Raw genomic sequence first — 18,491 nt, 5'->3', positions numbered from 1 at the left:
TTTTTTACTTTAACATACAGTGCATTCGGAAAGTATTCCGACCCCTTGACTTTTTCCAACTTTTGTTACATTACACCCTTATTCTAAAATGGATTTTAATAAAAATCCTCAGCAATCTACAGACAATACCCCATAATGACAAAGCGAAAACAGGTTTAGACATTTTACCAAATTTATTACAAATAGAAAACAGAAATACCTTATTTACATAAGTATTCAGACCCTTTGCTATGAGACTCGAAATTGATCGTCCTTGAGATGTTTCTACAACTTGATTGGAGTACACAGTTAAATAAAGGTTAAATAGAAAAAAAACACCTGTGGTAAATTAAATTGATTGGACATGATTTGGAAGGGCACACAACCGTCTATAAAAGGTCCCACAGTTGACAGTGCATGTCACAGCAAAAACCTATGATGGTCAACAACATTGAAAGTATAGTTCTATTTTACAGAACATCTTGTAAAAAAGTACAATAGAATGCCTGACAAATATTACACAGTAAGAAATTCTTTACATTGACCTCTTATCTTTCTATGACCGGGATCCGATCGCGTTTTATCGATAACGCTCCATTTAAAGGTAATTTCCGATTGAGCTGACATACTGTATATGCAGTGTTTACTGTGAACGCAGGAATATAGCCATTAAATGGTGCATTTCCGCAAAGCATGATAGGATTGAATCCCGGCCTAAGCTGTAAAAGTTGCAAACACACTTTTTGTGTTTTCGGCTGGAACTGAACATTTAGTGGCTTTCTTGAATGGGTTGGTAGCATAAGGACGCCTTCAAACCAGACAAACGAATGCATTAAAAAAATGATTAGGAATCCAGAACATTACGATCATCAAGTATCTTCCCTGGTCAGAAAAAAGGCATGGTTCCGTTCCAGTCGATGGCAGCTCCCTCCCATTTGGTCCTAACGGCCATCTCTACAGAGGGAAACCTCTTCTCTGGGTCTCCCTGGGTGTCCTTGATCCCTACTTCCCAGTGGTGGGAGTGAGTGTCTGTAACAAGAGAGGTGTTAATTAACAGTAAAGACACGAGTGCTGAATCCCAAATCAACCCCTAGCCCCTAACCTCTAGGCACTTGTATAGATCTGAGAGGATTGAATAAGCTAATAATAATATATTATATAATAGTATATATATAATAGTATTAATAGTAAGCAGGGAATAATTCTGGGCCCTATGCCCATTGTTATTTGTGAGATGACACTCAAGCCATCATTTAGCTTTGATAAGCAAAAGTGTAATCACTTAGACCTATAGATTATTAAGATGCAATAAAATTCACATTACACATTATATTATACTCAATATTGATACTGAGGGGTACATGTATGTGAATATATCAAATGGTAGTCAGATACAGGTACATGTAGTCCACCCTACCGATGGTCAGCAGGGCTGTGCTTTGTTGCGATGGCTGGCCATTGTAGAAGTACATGTGGAACAGGTGCTCCATCTTCCAGTCAGAGAGCAGGGAGCGGTTGGGACTGAAGAGGACGCTGTAGGTGCCATTGATACTGCACACCCAAATTGGCAACCTTGGTGTTTTCAGCATGCTTCCAACCTAGAGGGCGCCATAGGGCATAGATGAGAGATCTACACCTGGACCCATATTTACAAAGCGTCTCAGAGTAGGAGTGCTAATCTAGGATCAGGTCCCCCATGTCCATGTAGCCTTAAGCTTTGTTTAAATTGGGGAGACCTGGTCTAAAAAGGCAAACTTGATCCTCGATCAGCACTCCTACTTTGAGACGCTTTATGGATATCGGCTTAGAGCAGTGCATCTCATCCTTTTTTGGTGCAAGGGACCAGCAAGCTATGATGCTGCCTCTTTGGAGGACTGCAGATCAAAATGAACACTGTAGAACTGACAAAATCAGTGTCAACTAAGCATCTGGGGTTCCGATTAGCAACATCCTAAGGACCGGTGCCGGGCCATGGACCAGGTATAGAGAAACACTGATCTAGGAGATCTATTGAGTCATTTCTAGTAGCTCAGCCTCAGCCCTTAAATGACTAATGAAATATCAAAGGACGGGCTAAGAAAGCATGGACAGTTTAGTGCCTGTGGGACCACCATGTTAACTTTGGAAGAGTGATGCTGATCAACAGATCAAAGATTGACAGGCAGGCAGACAGGCGAACAGATAGACTGTAGAGCTGTAGATGCAGTGTCAGCAGCAGGTTAGTGTCTCGTGACAAAATTAATAATTAGCTGGCGAGTGCGCACGAGATTCGGTTCTGGGTGCTGAGATTAGCAGCAGTTACGAAAAGACAGGAAGGCACTGTTACTGTACCATGGGCAGCTTTGTACGTTCCATCAGCTCGCGGCTCCAGTGCAGGTAGCCTACGGCGCTGCGAGCCAGGACCCCGTGTAGAGGCTTCTCCAGAGGGCTGCCGTCGTCACCACACTGCAGAGTTCCATTGAATACATTGGGACTGGCTCGGCCCGTTAGCAGCAGATTCATCAGTGCCTGGTGAATACATAGGGACACAGCAGACGCATGATGCTTGTGTGATGGCTAAGCCATATTCCAATACAAAGCAATAGCAATTTACTGTATATAAAGATATATTGGAATCCGTTTTTGCACAATAACACATTTATGCCAGGAGGTCTATCTTGAGGGAGGTCATAAAGTAGGCTCCTTTAAACTGCTGTGCAACTGTTGATAAAGCAAGGTGTTGTTTCTACATGAAGCCCACAAGCAAGAGTATGGCCCACAAAGAAACACTCTTCACACTTACCTGACGACACACAAAGTTGCCAAGGCTCAAATGGAGCAAGTGAGAGGTGGTACAGTCAAGATCCTCCCTCAACCTTTCAAACAAGATGCCTTGATTTAGTTAGTGAGTTAAGTCTTTTCTCTCCAAAAAATGAGATTAATAGAAAATGTCAAGATTAGTCAATTATATTGTTGTCAGGGTGGTGTGTAACGCCACAAAGTCTTTCTTACATGGAACATACTGTATTAACTAACTGTCTTTACATTCCCTGAATTATTCACAAACCACGATGCACCTATCATTAAATGGTTGGTGCATTGTGGCTGTCGCTAAGGAGTCGCAAGTGTCAAACGCACGTTAGTTTGCAATTTCGTCATGTAAAAACTGGCACACTAGCATTTTTCACCCCTTACACCAGGCTCGGCAATTTACCTGTAACATCAGGGCCCAGATTCACAAAACTCTATACTTAAGAAGAAACTTGGAAATATGTGAGGTGTGACCTTAAAAATGTGCGCCAATATGCCAATTTCAGTCAGCGCAACTAGGAATATTTAAGGTCGACCAGAAGCTGGTCTTAGTGGTAACGCAATAAGGTTAAGGCATTCATTTTGCCAGAGGAGGCGCACATAGTACCCATTTTATAAAAACATCACAAGCAGCAAAACAGTTTGCATTTACCTTTTTTACTTACAGTATATTGGACATTCATATTTGTCCAGCTTCTGTGAAGAGTCATAATATGTGATACCCTTTGCATGAAAGGTGTCAGTGACTGCACTATAAGAAGCCTGTTTAGGAACATCAAGTTATTTAAAGAGACTGCTTATTGTTTTTCATTTATCATTTTGTAAAAACAAATGCATCTTCCACTTTCCTCTTTTGGACCTACAGTAACTGTCAAATTGTGGGAATTCCGATTGCTGTCCGTGGTGCTGAATCCACTTGTAGGCTATATTTGCCTGTTTGTTTACCTTTCATGTGGTAAAGTCATTACTAGCCATATCAACGCAGATGTTAGGCTATACTGTATATTTATTTGGGAGCAGTATAATGGGGAGTGTACATTACCCCTTTATCTTGGATATTTTTCCAGCTCCTGTGAAAAGTATGGATGTGCGTAAAACCCTCCATAGACTAAGTTGTCTTAATATTATATGCCCACGGGGAGCCAATATGGTGCCTGAAACTGTATTTAGACATAGCCTATTTAAAAAGTTGTTTCATTTTATTAGTGAATGATTCTGTCTTTTTAGGTCTTATTAATAGTGAATTTAATCTTGCTTATTGAAGTTAGGCATGTCCATGGCTCAGACATAATTGTCCTGTTAAAATATACACACACACACTACCGGTCAAAAGCTTTAGAACACCTACTCATTCAAGAGTTTCTTCATTTTTACTATTTTCTACATTGTAAAATAATAGTGTAGACATCAAAATAATGAAATAACACATATGGAATAATGTAGTAACTAAAAAAAGTGTTAAACAAATCTAAATATATTTTATATTTGAGATTCTTCAAATAGCTACCCTTTGCCTTGATAACAGCTTTGCACACTCTTGGCATTTTCTCAACCATCTTCACCTGGAATGCTTTTCCAACAGTCTTGAAGGAGTTCCCACATATTCCCATATGCACTTGCTTTTCCTTGACTCTGTGCTCCGACTCATCCCAAACTATCTCATTTGGGTTGAGGTCGGGGGATTGTGGAGGGCAGGTCATCTGATGCAGCAGTCCATCACTCTCCTTCTTGGTAAAATAGCCATTACACAGCCTGGAGGTGTGTTGGGTCATTGTCCTGTTGAAAAACAAATCCCACTAAGCCCAAACCAGATGGGATGGCGTATCGCTGCAGAATGCTGTGGTAGCCATGCTGGTTAAGTGTGCCTTGTAACGGTATGACTTGAGGTTATTGTTTGTAGAGGTGCCAGGTAGGTTGTGCTTACCAGAGAAAATATTGATTTCTCCTTTTGATTTGGGAGGGAATGAGTCCCGTCTGGTCCGTCAAGTCTACACCAATACAAAGGACTCGTGTAAAAGTCAGGACGGACATACACTTTTCATAAACATTTAAAATATTGGAAATAACTTCAAAACAACTGTATTCTTTTGCATGGGTTGTATTAGCAACATAAATGATCACACACACACAATAATATAACAAATAATGAGCTCTGGTTCCTCCAGAAAAGTCCTGTACCTCGGGCCTAAAAGAGTCCAGCCCGGTAAAGGAGTTCAGGGAACTCAAGTGACCTTAGTCACCCAATGTTTGTCCATTCATAAAAGTATAGCGTAAACCCAGTCTCAATCCTACAATCAAAATATTTTACCACACAACCATAAAGAGTATCAAATCTCAAAACGCCAACTACAACTGACCACAAATCATCATGGTATACATCACACTAAAACAAATAAAATACCGTATGCAAAAAACATGTAGTCAGTCGGTCAGTCAGACAATCCAATTCGCCAACAGAGGAGAAAGGCCATGAAGAACCAGCGGAGACCAACTGAGATGTGTAGTCCAAAGGAAGCAATGAGTGGATCCGATCCTGGTTAAACTTGAGACAAGGCTGCAAAGCACACTTTTAAATACAACAAAACAAACGGAGTGAAAAAGCTTCGGAGGTGAGGGTTGAACACATCCTCATTCTCACCACCATCACAAAACCCACTTTTGCGCAGCTGATGCTGGCTATTTAATTGGGAATTAAAGGGGAAGCCTCCTATTGGAAGGAGAAGCACTGAGACGGTTCAGACAAATTCAGGGCCGTCACAGCATTGAATTCTAAATAAATCATAGACAGTGTCACCAGAAAAACACCCCCACACCATAACACCTCCTCCTCCATGCTTTACAGTGTCAAATACACATGCAGAGATCAACCGTTCAACCACACTGCGTCTCACGAAGACACGGACGTTGGAACCAAAAATCTCCAATTTGGATCCAGACCAAAGGACAAATTTCCACCGGTCTAATGTCCATTGCTCATGTTCCTTGGCCCAGCAAGACTCTTCTTCTTATTGGTGTCCTTTAGTAGTGGTTTCTTTTCAGCAATTCGACCATGAAGGCCTGATTCACACAGTCTCCTCTAAACAGTTGATGTTGATATGTGTCTGTTACTTGAACTATGTGAAGAATTTTTTGGGATGCAATTTCTGAGGCTGGTAACTCTAATGAACTTCTGGGTCTTCCATTCCTGTGGCGGTCCTCGTGAGAGACAGTTTCATCATAGCACTTGATGGTTTTTGCTACTGCACTTGAAGAAACTTTCAAAGTTCTTGAAATGTTCCGCATTGACTGACCTTCATGTCCTAAAGTAATGATGGACTGTCATTTCTCTTTGCTTATTTGATCTGTTCATGCCATAATATAGACTTGGTCTGTTACCAAATAGGGATATCTTCTGTATACCCCCCCCTACCTTGTCACAACACAACTGATTGGCTCAAACACATTAAGAAAGAAAGAAATTCCACAAATTAACTTTAAAGAAGGCACACCTGTTAATTGAAATGAATTCCACGTAACTACCTCATGAAGCTGGTTGAGAGAATGCCAAGAGTGTGCAAAGCTGTCATGAAGGCAAAGGGTGGCTATTTGAAGAATCTCAAATGTAAAATATTTGATTTGTTTAAATAATTTGGCTTACTACATGATTCCATATGTGTTATTTCATAGTTTTGATGTCTTTACTATTATTCTACAATGTAGAAAAGAGTAAAAAATAAAGAAAAACCCTTGAATGAGTAGGTGTTCTAAAACGTTTGATCGGTAGTATATATACACTGCTCAAAAAAATACAGGGAACACTAAAATAACATCCTAGATCTGAATGAATGAAATATTCGTATTAAATACTTTTTTCTTTACATAGTTGAATGTGCTGATGTAACGGATGTGAAATGGCTAGCTAGTTAGCGGGTACGCGCTAGTAGCGTTTCAATCAGTTACGTCACTTGCTCTGAAACCTAGATGTAGTGTTGCCCCTTGCTCTGCAAGGGCCGCGGCTTTTGTGGCGCGATGGGTAACGACGCTTCGTGGGCGACCGTTGTTGATGTGTGCAGAGGGTCCCTGGTTCGCGCCCGTGTCGGGGCGAGGGGACAGACGTAAAGTTATACTGTTACATTGGTGCCGTGACCCGGATCACTGGTTGCTGCGGAAAAGGAGGAGGTTGAAAGGGGGGTGAGTGTAACGGATGTGAAATGGCTAGCTAGTTAGCGGGTACGCGCTAGTAGCGTTTCAATCAGTTACGTCACTTGCTCTGAAACCTAGATGTAGTGTTGCCCCTTGCTCTGCAAGGGCCGCGGCTTTTGTGGAGCGATGGGTAACGACGCTTCGTGGGCGACCGTTGTTGATGTGTGCAGAGGGTCCCTGGTTCGCGCCCGTGTCGGGGCGAGGGGACAGACGTAAAGTTATACTGTTACACTGACAACAAAATCACACAAAAATTATCAATGGAAATCAAATTTATCAACCCATGGAGGTCTGGATTTGGAGTCACACTCAAAATTAAAGTGGAAAACCACATTACAGGCTGATCCAACTTTGATGTAATGTCCTTAAAACAAGTCAAAATGAGGCTCAGTAGTGTGTGTGGCCTCCACGTGCCTGTATGACCTCCCTACAACGCCTGGGCATGCTCCTGATGAGGTGGCGGATGGTCTCCTGAGGGATCTCCTCCCAGACCTGGACTAAAGCATCCGCCAACTCCTGGACAGTCTGTGGTGCAACGTGGCGTTGGTGGATGGAGCGAGACATGATGTTCCAGATGTGCTCAATTGGATTCAGTTCTGGGGAACGGGTGGGCCAGTCCATAGCATCAATGCCTTCCTCTTGCAGGAACTGCTGACACACTCCAGCCACATAAGGTCTAGCATTGTCTTGCATTAGGAGGAACCCAGGGCCAACCGCACCAGCATATGGTCTCACAAGGGGTCTGAGGATCTCATCTCGGTACCTAATGGCAGTCAGGCTACCTCTGGCGAGCACATGGAGGGCTGTGCGGCCCCCCAAAGAAATGCCACCCCACACCATGACTGACCCACCGCCAAACCGGTCATGCTGGAGGATGTTGCAGGCAGCAGAACGTTCTCCACGGCGTCTCCAGACTCTGTCACGTCTGTCACATGTGCTCAGTGTGAACCTGCTTTCATCTGTGAAGAGCACAGGGCGCCAGTGGCGAATTTGCCAATCTTGGTGTTCTCTGGCAAATGCCAAACGTCCTGCACGGTGTTGGGCTGTAAGCACAACCCCCACCTGTGGACGTCGGGCCCTCATACCACCCTCATGGAGTCTGTTTCTGACCGTTTGAGGAGACCGATGCACATTTGTGGCCTGCTGGAGGTCATTTTGCAGGGCTCTGGCAGTGCTCCTCCTGCTCCTCCTTGCACAAAGGCGGAGGTAGCGGTCCTGTTGCTGGGTTGTTGCCCTCCTACGGCCTCCTCCACGTCTCCTGATGTACTGGCCTGTCTCCTGGTAGCGCCTCCATGCTCTGGACACTACGCTGACAGACACACCAAACCTTCTTGCCACAGCTCGCATTGATGTGCCATCCTGGATAAGCTGCACTACCTGAGCCACTTGTGTGGGTTGTAGACTCCGTCTCATGCTACCACTAGAGTGAAAGCACCGCCAGCATTCAAAAGTGACCAAAACATCAGCCAGGAAGCATAGGAACTGAGAAGTGGTCTGTGGTCACCACTTGCAGAACCACTCCTTTATTGGGGGTGTCTTGCTAATTGCCTATAATTTCCACCTGTTGTCTATTCCATTTGCACAACAGCATGTGACATTTATTGTCAATCAGTGTTGCTTCCTAAGTGGACAGTTTGATTTCACAGAAGTGTGATTGACTTGGAGTTACATTGTGTTGTTTAAGTGTTCCCTTTATTTTTTTGAGCAGTGTATATATATACACACACACATACTACATTTGTTGTTGTTTCTCTCTAATACTTCTAGCCACCTAGCAATTTTATGAAGTTGGCTTTAGTTAGCCCAGATAGCTTCTTGGAGGAGGTTGGGAGAATGGGAACCTATTTCAGGCTATCAATCAAGTAAGTTAGACAGACTAGCTACTCTATCTTAAATCAAATAACATTTTATTGGTCACATACACATGGTTAGCAGATGTTAATGCTAGTGTAGCGAAATGCTTGTGCTTCTAGTTCCGACAATGCAGTGATATCTAACAAGTAAGGATAAGAGCGTCTGCTAAATGACTTAAATGTAAGTAATCCAACAAATTCACAACAACTACCTTATACACACACAAATGTAAGGGATGAATAAGAATATGTACATATAATATATGGATGAGTGATGGCCGTGCGGCATAGGCAAGATGCAGTAGATGGTATAGAACAGTATATACATATGAGATGAGTAATGTAGGATATGTAAACATTATTAAAGTGGCGTTATTTAAGGTGGCTAGTGATACCTTAAGTCCATTTATTTAAGTGGCCAGAGATTTGAGTCTATATGTTGACAGCAGCCTCTCTGTGTTAGTGATGGCTGTTTAAGAGTCTGATGGCCTTGAGATAGAAGCTGTTTTTCAGTCTCTTGGTCCCAGCTTTGATGCACCTGTACTGACCTCGCCTCCTGGATGATAACGGGGTGAACAGGCAGTGGCTCGGGTGGTTGTTGTCCTTGATGATCTTTATGGCCTTCCTGTGACATCAGGTGCTGTAGGTGTCCTGGAGGGCAGGTAGTTTTCCCCCGGTGATGCGTTGTGCAGACTGCAATACCCTCTGGAGAGCCTTGCGGTTGAGGGCGGTGCAGTTGCCGTACCAGGCGGTGATACAGCCCAACAGGATGCTCTCAATTGTGCATCTGTAAAAATTTGTGAGTGTTTTATGTAACAAGCCAAATTGATGTTGCGCCTTCTTCACCACTCTGTCTGTGTGGGTGGACCATTTCAGTTTGTCCGTGATGTGTATACCGAGGAACTTTCCACCTTCTCCACTACTGTCCCGTCAATGTGGATGGGGGGGGTGCTTCCTCTGCTGTTTCCTGAAGTCCACGATCATCTCCTTTGTTTGGTTGACGTTGAGTGAGAGGTTATTTTCCTGACACCACATCCCGAGGGCCCTCACCTCCTCCCTGTAGGCCGTCTCGTCGTTGTTGGTAATCAAGCCTACCACTGTAGTGTTGTCTACAAACTTGATGATTGAGTTTGAAGAGTGCATGGCCGCGCAGTCATGGGTGAACAGGGAGTACAGGAGAGGGCTGAGAACGCACCCTTGTGGGGCCCCAGTGTTGAGGATCAGCGGGGTGGAGATTTTGTTTCCTACCTTCACCACCTGGGGGCGGCTCGTCAGAAAGTCCAGGACTCAGTTGCACAGGGCGGGGTGGAGACCCAGGGTCTCGAGCTTAATGACGAGTTTGGAGGGTACTATGGTATTAAATGCTGAGCTGTAGTCAATGAACAGTATTCTTACATAGGTATTCCTCTTGTCCAGATGTGATAGGGCAGTGTGCAGTGTGATGGCGATTGCATCGTCAGTGGACCTATTGGGGCGGTAAGAAAATTGGAGTGGGTCTAGAGTATCAGGTAGGGTGGAGGTGATATGCTCCTTGACTAGTCTCTCAAAGCACTTCATGATGACAGAAGTGAGTGCAACGGGATAGTCATTTAGTTCAGTTACCTTAGCTTTCTTGGGAACAGAAACAATGGTGGCCATCTTGAAGCATGTGTGGACAGCAGACTGGGATAGGGATTGATTGAATATGTCCGTAAACACACCAGCCAGCTGGTCTGCACATGCTCTGAGGACGCGGCTAGGGATGCCGTCTGAGCCTTGCGAGGGTGAACACGTTTAAATGTTTTACTCACGTTGGCCACGGAGAAGGAGAGCCCACAGGCTTTGGTAGCGGGCCGTGTCAGTGGCACTGAATTGTCCTCAAAGCGAGCAAAGAAGTTGTTTAATCGATGTCCGCGATGGGGCTGTTTTTTTTTGTTGTAATCCGTGATTGACTGTAGACCCTGCCACATACGTCTCATGTTTGAGGCGTTGAATTGCGACTCTACTTTGTCTCTATACTGATGCTTTGCTTGTTTGATTGCCTTGTAGAGGGAATAGCTGCACTGATTTTATTCGGTCATGTTTCCAGTCGCCTTGCCATGATTAAAAGCGGTGGTTAACGCTTTCAGTTTTGCGCGTATGCTGCCATCAATCCACGGTTTCTGGTTAGAAAATGTTTTAATAGTCGCAGTGGGTACGACATCTCCGATGCACTTGCTAATAAACTCGCTCACCGAGTCAGCGTATACATCAATGTTGTTGTCTGAGGCTATCCGGAACATATCCCAGTCCACGTGATCGAAGCAATCCTGAAGCATGGAATCGATTGGTCAGACCAGCGTTGGACAGACCTGAGCACGGGCGTTCCCTATTTTAGTTTCTGTCTATAGGTTGGGAGCAAAAAAATGGAGTCATGGTCCAATTTGCCGAAGGCAGGGTGGGGGAGGGCTTTGTATGCGTCGAGGAAGTTAGAATAGCAATGATCCAAAATGCTAGCAGCCTGTGTCGCGCATTCCATATGCTGATAGAATTTAGGAAGTCTCGTTCTCAGGTTAGCTTTGTTAAAATCCCCGGCTACAATAAATGGTGCCTCAGGATGTATGGTTTCCAGTTTACATAGAGTCCAGTGAAGTTCTTTCAGGGCCGACGAGGTATCTGCTTGGGGGGGATATACACGGCTGTGTACTATACTATAATCGAAGATAATTCTCTTGGAAGATAATGCGGTACGCATTTGATTTTAGGGATTCTAGGTCAGGTGAACAAAAGGACTTTGGTTCCTGTATGTTGTTGTGATTACACCATGAGTCGTTAATCAGAAGGCATACACCCCCGCCCTTCTTCTTACCAGTGAGATGTTTGTTTCTGTCAGCGCGATGCATGAAGAAACCCGGGTGGCTGTACTGACTGACAACATATCCCGAGTGAGCCATGTTTCACAGAGAATGTTGCAATCTCTGATGTCTCTCTGGAAGGCAACTCGTGCCCTAATGTCGTCCACCTTGTTATCTAGAGATTGGACATTGGCGAGTAATATGCTCGGGAGCGGTGGATGGTGTGCTCGCCTTCTGAGTCTGACCAGTAGGCATCTCCGTTCTGCCTCTCCTGCGGCGACTGCGTTGTTTTGGGTCGGCCTCTGGGGTAAGATCCCATGTCCAGGGTGGAGGTCCGAACAAAGGATCCGCTTCGGGAAAGACATAGTCATGGTCGTAATGTTGGTAAGTTGTCATCGCTTTTACAGTGGGGCAAAAAAGTATTTAGTCAGCCACCAATTGTGCAAGTTCTCCCACTTAAAAAGACGAGAGAGGCCTGTAATTTTCATCATAGGTACACTTCAACTATGACAGACAAAATGAGAAAAAAAATCCAGAAAATCACATTGTAGGATTTTTAATGAATTTATTTGCAAATTATGGTGGAAAATAAGTATTTGGTCACCTACAAACAAGCAAGATTTCTGGCTCTCACAGACCTGTAACTTCTTCTTTAAGAGGCTCCTCTGTCCTCCACTCGTTACCTGTATTAATGGCACCTGTTTGAACTTGTTATCAGTATAAAAGACACCTGTCCACAACCTCAAACAGTCACACTCCAAACTCCACTATGGCCAAGACCAAAGAGCTGTCAAAGGACACCAGAAACAAAATTGTAGACCTGCACCAGGCTGGGAAGACTGAATCTGCAATAGGTAAGCAGCTTGGTTTGAAGAAATCAACTGTGGGAGCAATTATTAAGAAATGGAAGACATACAAGACCACTGATAATCTCCCTCGATCTGGGGCTCCACGCAAGATCTCACCCCGTGGGGTCAAAATGATCACAAGAACAGTGAGCAAAAATCCCAGAACCACACGGGGGGACCTAGTGAATGACCTGCAGAGAGCTGGGACCAAAGTAACAAAGCCTACCATCAGTAACACACTACGCCGCCAGGGACTCAAATCCTGCAGTGCCAGACGTGTCCCCTTGCTTAAGCCAGTACATGTCCAGGCCCGTCTGAAGTTTGCTAGAGAGCATTTGGATGATCCAGAAGAAGATTGGGAGAATGTCATATGGTCAGATGAAACCAAAATATAACTTTTTGGTAAAAACTTAACTTGTCGTGTTTGGAGGACAAAGAATGCTGAGTTGCATCCAAAGAACACCATACCTACTGTGAAGCATGGGGGTGGAAACATCATGCTTTGGGGCTGTTTTTCTGCAAAGGGACCAGGACGACTGATCCGTGTAAAGGAAAGAATGAATGGGGCCATGTATCGTGAGATTTTGAGTGAAAACCTTCCATCAGCAAGGGCATTGAAGATGAAACGTGGCTGGGTCTTTCAGCATGACAATGATCCCAAACACACCGCCCGGGCAATGAAGGAGTGGCTTCGTAAGAAGCATTTCAAGGTCCTGGAGTGGCCTAGCCAGTCTCCAGATCTCAACCCCATAGAAAATGTTTGGAGGGAGTTGAAAGTCCGTGATGCCCAGCAACAGCCCCAAAACATCACTGCTCTAGAGGAGATCTGCATGGAGGAATGGGCCAAAATACCAGCAACAGTGTGTGAAAACCTTGTGAAGACTTACAGAAAACGTTTGACCTCTGTCATTGCCAACAAAGGGTATATAACAAAGTATTGAGATAAACTTTTGTTATTGACCAAATACTTATTTTCCACCATAATTTGCAAATAAATTCATTAAAAATCCTACAATGTGATTTTCTGGAATTTTTTGTCTCATTTTAGTCTGTCATAGTTGAAGTGTACCTATGATGAAAATTACAGGCCTCTCATCTTTTTAAGTGGGAGAACTTGCACAATTGGTGGCTGACTAAATACTTTTTTTGTAACGGCTTTCTTCCTGGGGTGAAGGAGAGGACCAAAATGCAGCGCGGCTAGTGTTCAACATGATTTAATAAAGAAGAGACAATAACGTGAACACTATACAAAATACAAAATAACAAATGTGAAAACCGAGACAGTCCTATCTGGTGCAGAACACAAAGACAGAAGACAACCACCCACAATCCCCAACACAAAACAAGCCACCTATATATGATTCTCAATCAGGGACAACGATTGACAGCTGCCTCTGATTGAGAACCATATTAGGCTGAACACAGAAACAGACAAACTAGACACACAACATAGAATGCCCACCCAGCTCACGTCCTGACCAACACTAAAACAAGCAACACACATAAGAACTATGGTCAGGACGTGACATTTTTGCCCCACTGTATATCCAATAGATCTTCCCAGCTGTATGTAATAACACTTGAGATTTCCTGGGCTAACAATGTAAGAAATAATACGTGAAATAATACATTAAAAAACAAATAACTGCGTAGTTTCCTAAGGACCTGAAGCTGGGCGACCATCTCTGTCGGCGCCAAGCGCGTAACGTCTTTGTTTCCTCTGCGCGAAACAAAAAAGCTGGCAAGGTTAGTACGCTTTAGAAAAGCAAGCAATTACTAAATGTACTAAATGTCCTTTCAATCTTTTACCCAGACTTTAGCAGAGATGCGGAGAACCATTTTTATTTCATTTAGACAAACAAGCCAGCTCAAGAGGTATGCAGAGAAATATACAGATTTTTTTTTACATAGAATTAAGTATAATAACTATGGCTCTAGATTGCAGGAAAAGTGGTTTCAGGTGTTTGAAAAATGCTAAATTCTCCAATTTCCACCCGCCCAGCCATCATCACGTACTTTCTCCCCCCTCAGATTTTTGCCCCTGAGTGGGAATGCTATGTTTAACAGTATATTTCCATTATGAAGCCATGCAATTATTTAGAATAATGTGGACCACAAATATGTTCAACATGTTTAGCAAATATGGGACAGGCCTACATTTTGTCATTTCGAATTCGAGTTGATGACACCGCAATACTTGCCTAGTTAAATAAAGGTTACATTAAATAAAAAAATACATAAAAGACCATAAATACACAACTTGAAGCAACCACATATTTAGCCATGGAGCATGTTCTGATTAGTCAGTGAGCGGTCAAGCCTCGACACACCTACAACTTTTCCTCCATCAAAACCGAGCACTTTCGTGCCACTGCCAGCTACTGCACCCATAATTCAGGTTGTGAAAATAGCAAAAGAAATTCTGATACACCCCCGAACCTATAACGCTACTGCCAGCACTAAGATTTACCATTGCGTTAGGTTTCTTAAAATAGAGCCAAGAGTGTAATCCACTCTTTGGGTTAGAAATTTTAAATTTGCCAATATTGGATACATTCTAATGGGTTTTGGATATAAAATGCTATAGTCAGTGGTTGGCAGTGCTTGCCCCGGGCAGGAGCTCACCGGTACTGAATATTGGCACCTCAAATGTTTTACTGCTTGATCTCCTGCACATCTGATAAAATATTAGCACAACATTATTGTGGAGCTCCTGCGCCTAAATATAAACAGTACCGGCAACCAAAATGAGTACCAGCGCCTATTTCAGCCCTTGTCAAGCATTGGTAGCTAGGTAAACAAATCCAAAGCGTGGATTGCGGTCTCTCCTAGTCCATCAATTGCTTTCAGGGTGAAGAAACAAATGAGTAATTTTGTAATGTGGGTGAACTATCCTTTTAAGAAGCTCTGGTGTATTGGACTGGTGGTTGTATACCTGGTGATGGTCCTTGAAAGGATTAAGCTGTAGAGAAACAAGATGACTCCATGACTCCCCTCATCTTCAAACTGCAGGCAGGAGGGGGAAAAAAGAAACATGACACTACACAGTCACCATCCAAAACAGGTTATTTTTGTATTGGTCCAGAAACTTTGGAATCTGGGCAGCCCGTACTAGGAAGTGTTACCCACATATTAGCAAAAAATTACTTGTTTACTCACACACTGGATGTGCTCATAGACAAATTTCTTGACATCCTCTTTCTTGTTGAAACTAAAAAGCTGTAACTGGAAATTAAGAATGAAAAACAAATTCTCAGTACACAGGATGGATGTCACTACACACTAGAGACATTTGCCAACTATTGTCCAGCAGAAGGTTAGGTAATGGTAAAAACTAGAACAGTCATGATACATGAATAAAGGCGTTCCTATGTTCCTAGATGACCACAGGCTATTTCAGGTCTGGACCACTATTCACAAAGTGTCTCAGAGTAGAATCGATTTAGGATCGGTTTTGCCATTTAAATCATGATGAATAAGAGGGAGGACCTGATCTTATAATCAGCACTCCTACTCTGAGACGCTTTGTGAATCATGCCCTGGCATGCAACTTATGACAATGGAGGCCATACTCTCTCAGTGAAGTTGTCCAGTTTGTAGTCCAGGTGGGGGGTGAAACAGTAGTCTGATGTCACTAAGGAGATGGTGGCGCTCCTTTCCTCACCAGCTGCCCACAGAATGTCAGTCAGAGCGACGACCAGAGCCCTCTCCTGCTCCTTTTCACCCACCTCACTCAGACTGGGCAGGAGCAAAGACGGAGGGAGAGAGCATAGTCAATGCCATGTCTCTCCACTTTTTCCCCCTTTGTCCTAATAATCTGTCCTTTCTCCCCAAGTGTACACTCGTTCACTCCTCCTCACACATTTACAGTTGAAGTCGGAAGTTTACATACACTTAGGTTGGAGTCATTAAAACTAGTTTTTCAACCACTCCACAAATTTCTTGTTAACAAACTATAGTTTTGGAAAGTCGGTTAGGACATCTACCTAAGTGCATGACACAAGTAATTTTTCCAACAATTGTTTACAGACAGATTATTTCACTTATTCACTGTATCACAATTCCAGTGGGTCAGAAGTTTACATACACTAAGTTGACAGTGCTTTAAACAGCTTGGAACATTCCAGAAAATTATGTCATGGCTTTAGAAGCTTCTGATGGGCTAATTGACATCATTTGAGTCAATTGGAGGTGTACCTGTGGATGTATTTCAAGGCCTACCTTCAAACTCAGTGCCTCTTTGCTTGATATCATGGGAAAATCTAAAGAAATCAGCCAAGACCTCAGAAAAAAATTATAGACCTCCACAAGTCTGGTTTATCCTTGGGAGCCAAATGCCTGAAGGTACCACGTTCATATGTACAAACAATAGTACGCAAGTATAAACACCAGCCATCATACCGCTCAGGAAGGAGACGCGTTCTGTCTCCTAGAGATGAGCGTACATTGCTGCGAAAAGTACAAATCAATCCCAGAACAACAGCAAACGACCTTGTAAAGATGCTGGAGGAAACAGGTACAAAAGTATCTATATCCACAGTAAAACGAGTCCTATACCGACATAACCAGAAAGGACACCCAGCCAGGAAGAAGCCACTGCTCCAAAACCGCCATAAAAAAGCCAGACTACGGTTTGCAACTGCGCATGGGGACAAAGATCGTACTTTTTGGAGAAATGTCCTCTGGTCTGATGAAACAAAAATAGAACTGTTTGACCATAATGACCATCGTTATGTTTGGAGGAAAAAGGGGAAGGCTTGCAAGCCGAAGAACACCATCCCAACCGTGAAGCATGGGGGTGGCAGCATCATGTTGTGAGGGTGCTTTGCTGCAGGAGGGACTGGTGCACTTCACAAAATAGATGGCATTATGTGTAAGGAAAATGATGTGGATATATTGAAGCAACATCAAGACATCAGTCAGGAAGTGACCCCAAGCATACTTCCAAAGTTGTGGCAAAATGGCTTAAGGACAACAAAGTCAAGGTATTGGAGTGGCCATCACAAAGCCCTGACCTCAATCCTATAGAACATTTGTGGGCAGAACTGAAAAAGTGTGTGAGCAAGGAGGCCTACAAACCTGACTCAGTTACACCAGCTCTGTCAGGAGGAATGGGCCAAAATTCACCCAACTTATTGTGGGAAGCTTGTGGAAGGCTACTCAAAACATTTGACCCAAGTTTAAATTGTTTAAGGCAATGCTACCAAATACTAATTGAGTGTATGTAAACTTCTGACCCACTGGGAATGTGATGAAAGAAATAAAAGCTGAAATAAATCATTCTCTCTACTATTATTCTGACATTTAACATTCTTAAAATAAAGTGTTGATCCTAACTGACGTAAAACAGGGAATTTGTACTTGGATTAAATTTCATGAATTGTGAAAAACTGAGTTTAAGTGTATTTGGCCAAGGTGTATGTAAACTTCCAACGTCAACTGTAAATGCATTGTATTGGTGTAAGACAAATTTCATCCATATTTCTTATATCAGTCCTTTCCTTTTAAGGGAAGAAGGGAAGAGAACAAGTGCACGCTACGGTAAAAATTCCTTTTGAGACGCAGGACTAAGACTATGGCCTCCGACCCATCCATGTCGAAGGAGCAGGCATAGTGTGAAAATGTATTTTACTGTTTCTAGTCGGGTGACGTTCGATTGGGTTTAATTTGACTTGATTTAGTCAAATTTGAGCCATTTTCTCACCTTTGCAGTCTGCAACAGTCTGAGTTGGTCTGGCGGGTGAAGAGCAAGTATTTGATAATGTTCGCTTGGACCACCATTTGAATGGCACGGGATCCTCCCTAAAGAAAAAAATATGCTGTTTCATTAAAACTACTGTTGAACGAAATATCTTGAGTTTGGCCTTCAGGAAAAATAAATGAATCATGACTTTAGGAACTTTCCCTACAACGAGTTCCCTGTGTGAGGAAGATCCGTTACAGTATCGCTAATTGACCTTCCGAGTCATGGTTTATTTCTCGTTCCTAATCTTGTACAGGCAGCCATTTAACGTTGAGTCACCTTT

General features: G+C 43.3%; 1 protein-coding gene across 1 annotated transcript in view; it reads right to left on the bottom strand.

Annotated features, from left to right (window-relative positions):
- Positions 1 to 865: 865 nt before the first annotated feature.
- mindy4b (MINDY family member 4B) overlaps positions 866 to 18,491 on the bottom strand; it is a 28,405-nt gene continuing 10,779 nt past the window's right edge. The window contains exons 5-12 of the mRNA XM_038961900.1: positions 18,170 to 18,267; positions 16,038 to 16,203; positions 15,625 to 15,690; positions 15,401 to 15,471; positions 2,762 to 2,834; positions 2,311 to 2,487; positions 1,397 to 1,577; positions 866 to 1,008 (exon numbers count right to left, since the gene is read on the bottom strand). Coding sequence (XP_038817828.1) covers positions 866 to 1,008; positions 1,397 to 1,577; positions 2,311 to 2,487; positions 2,762 to 2,834; positions 15,401 to 15,471; positions 15,625 to 15,690; positions 16,038 to 16,203; positions 18,170 to 18,267 — 975 coding nt within the window. The remainder of the gene's footprint in view (positions 1,009 to 1,396; positions 1,578 to 2,310; positions 2,488 to 2,761; positions 2,835 to 15,400; positions 15,472 to 15,624; positions 15,691 to 16,037; positions 16,204 to 18,169; positions 18,268 to 18,491) is intronic.

Source organism: Salvelinus namaycush, chromosome 23 (assembly GCF_016432855.1).
Source record: "Salvelinus namaycush isolate Seneca chromosome 23, SaNama_1.0, whole genome shotgun sequence".
NCBI lineage: Eukaryota > Metazoa > Chordata > Actinopteri > Salmoniformes > Salmonidae > Salvelinus > Salvelinus namaycush.
This window is presented reverse-complemented; position numbering and strand designations above follow the sequence as displayed.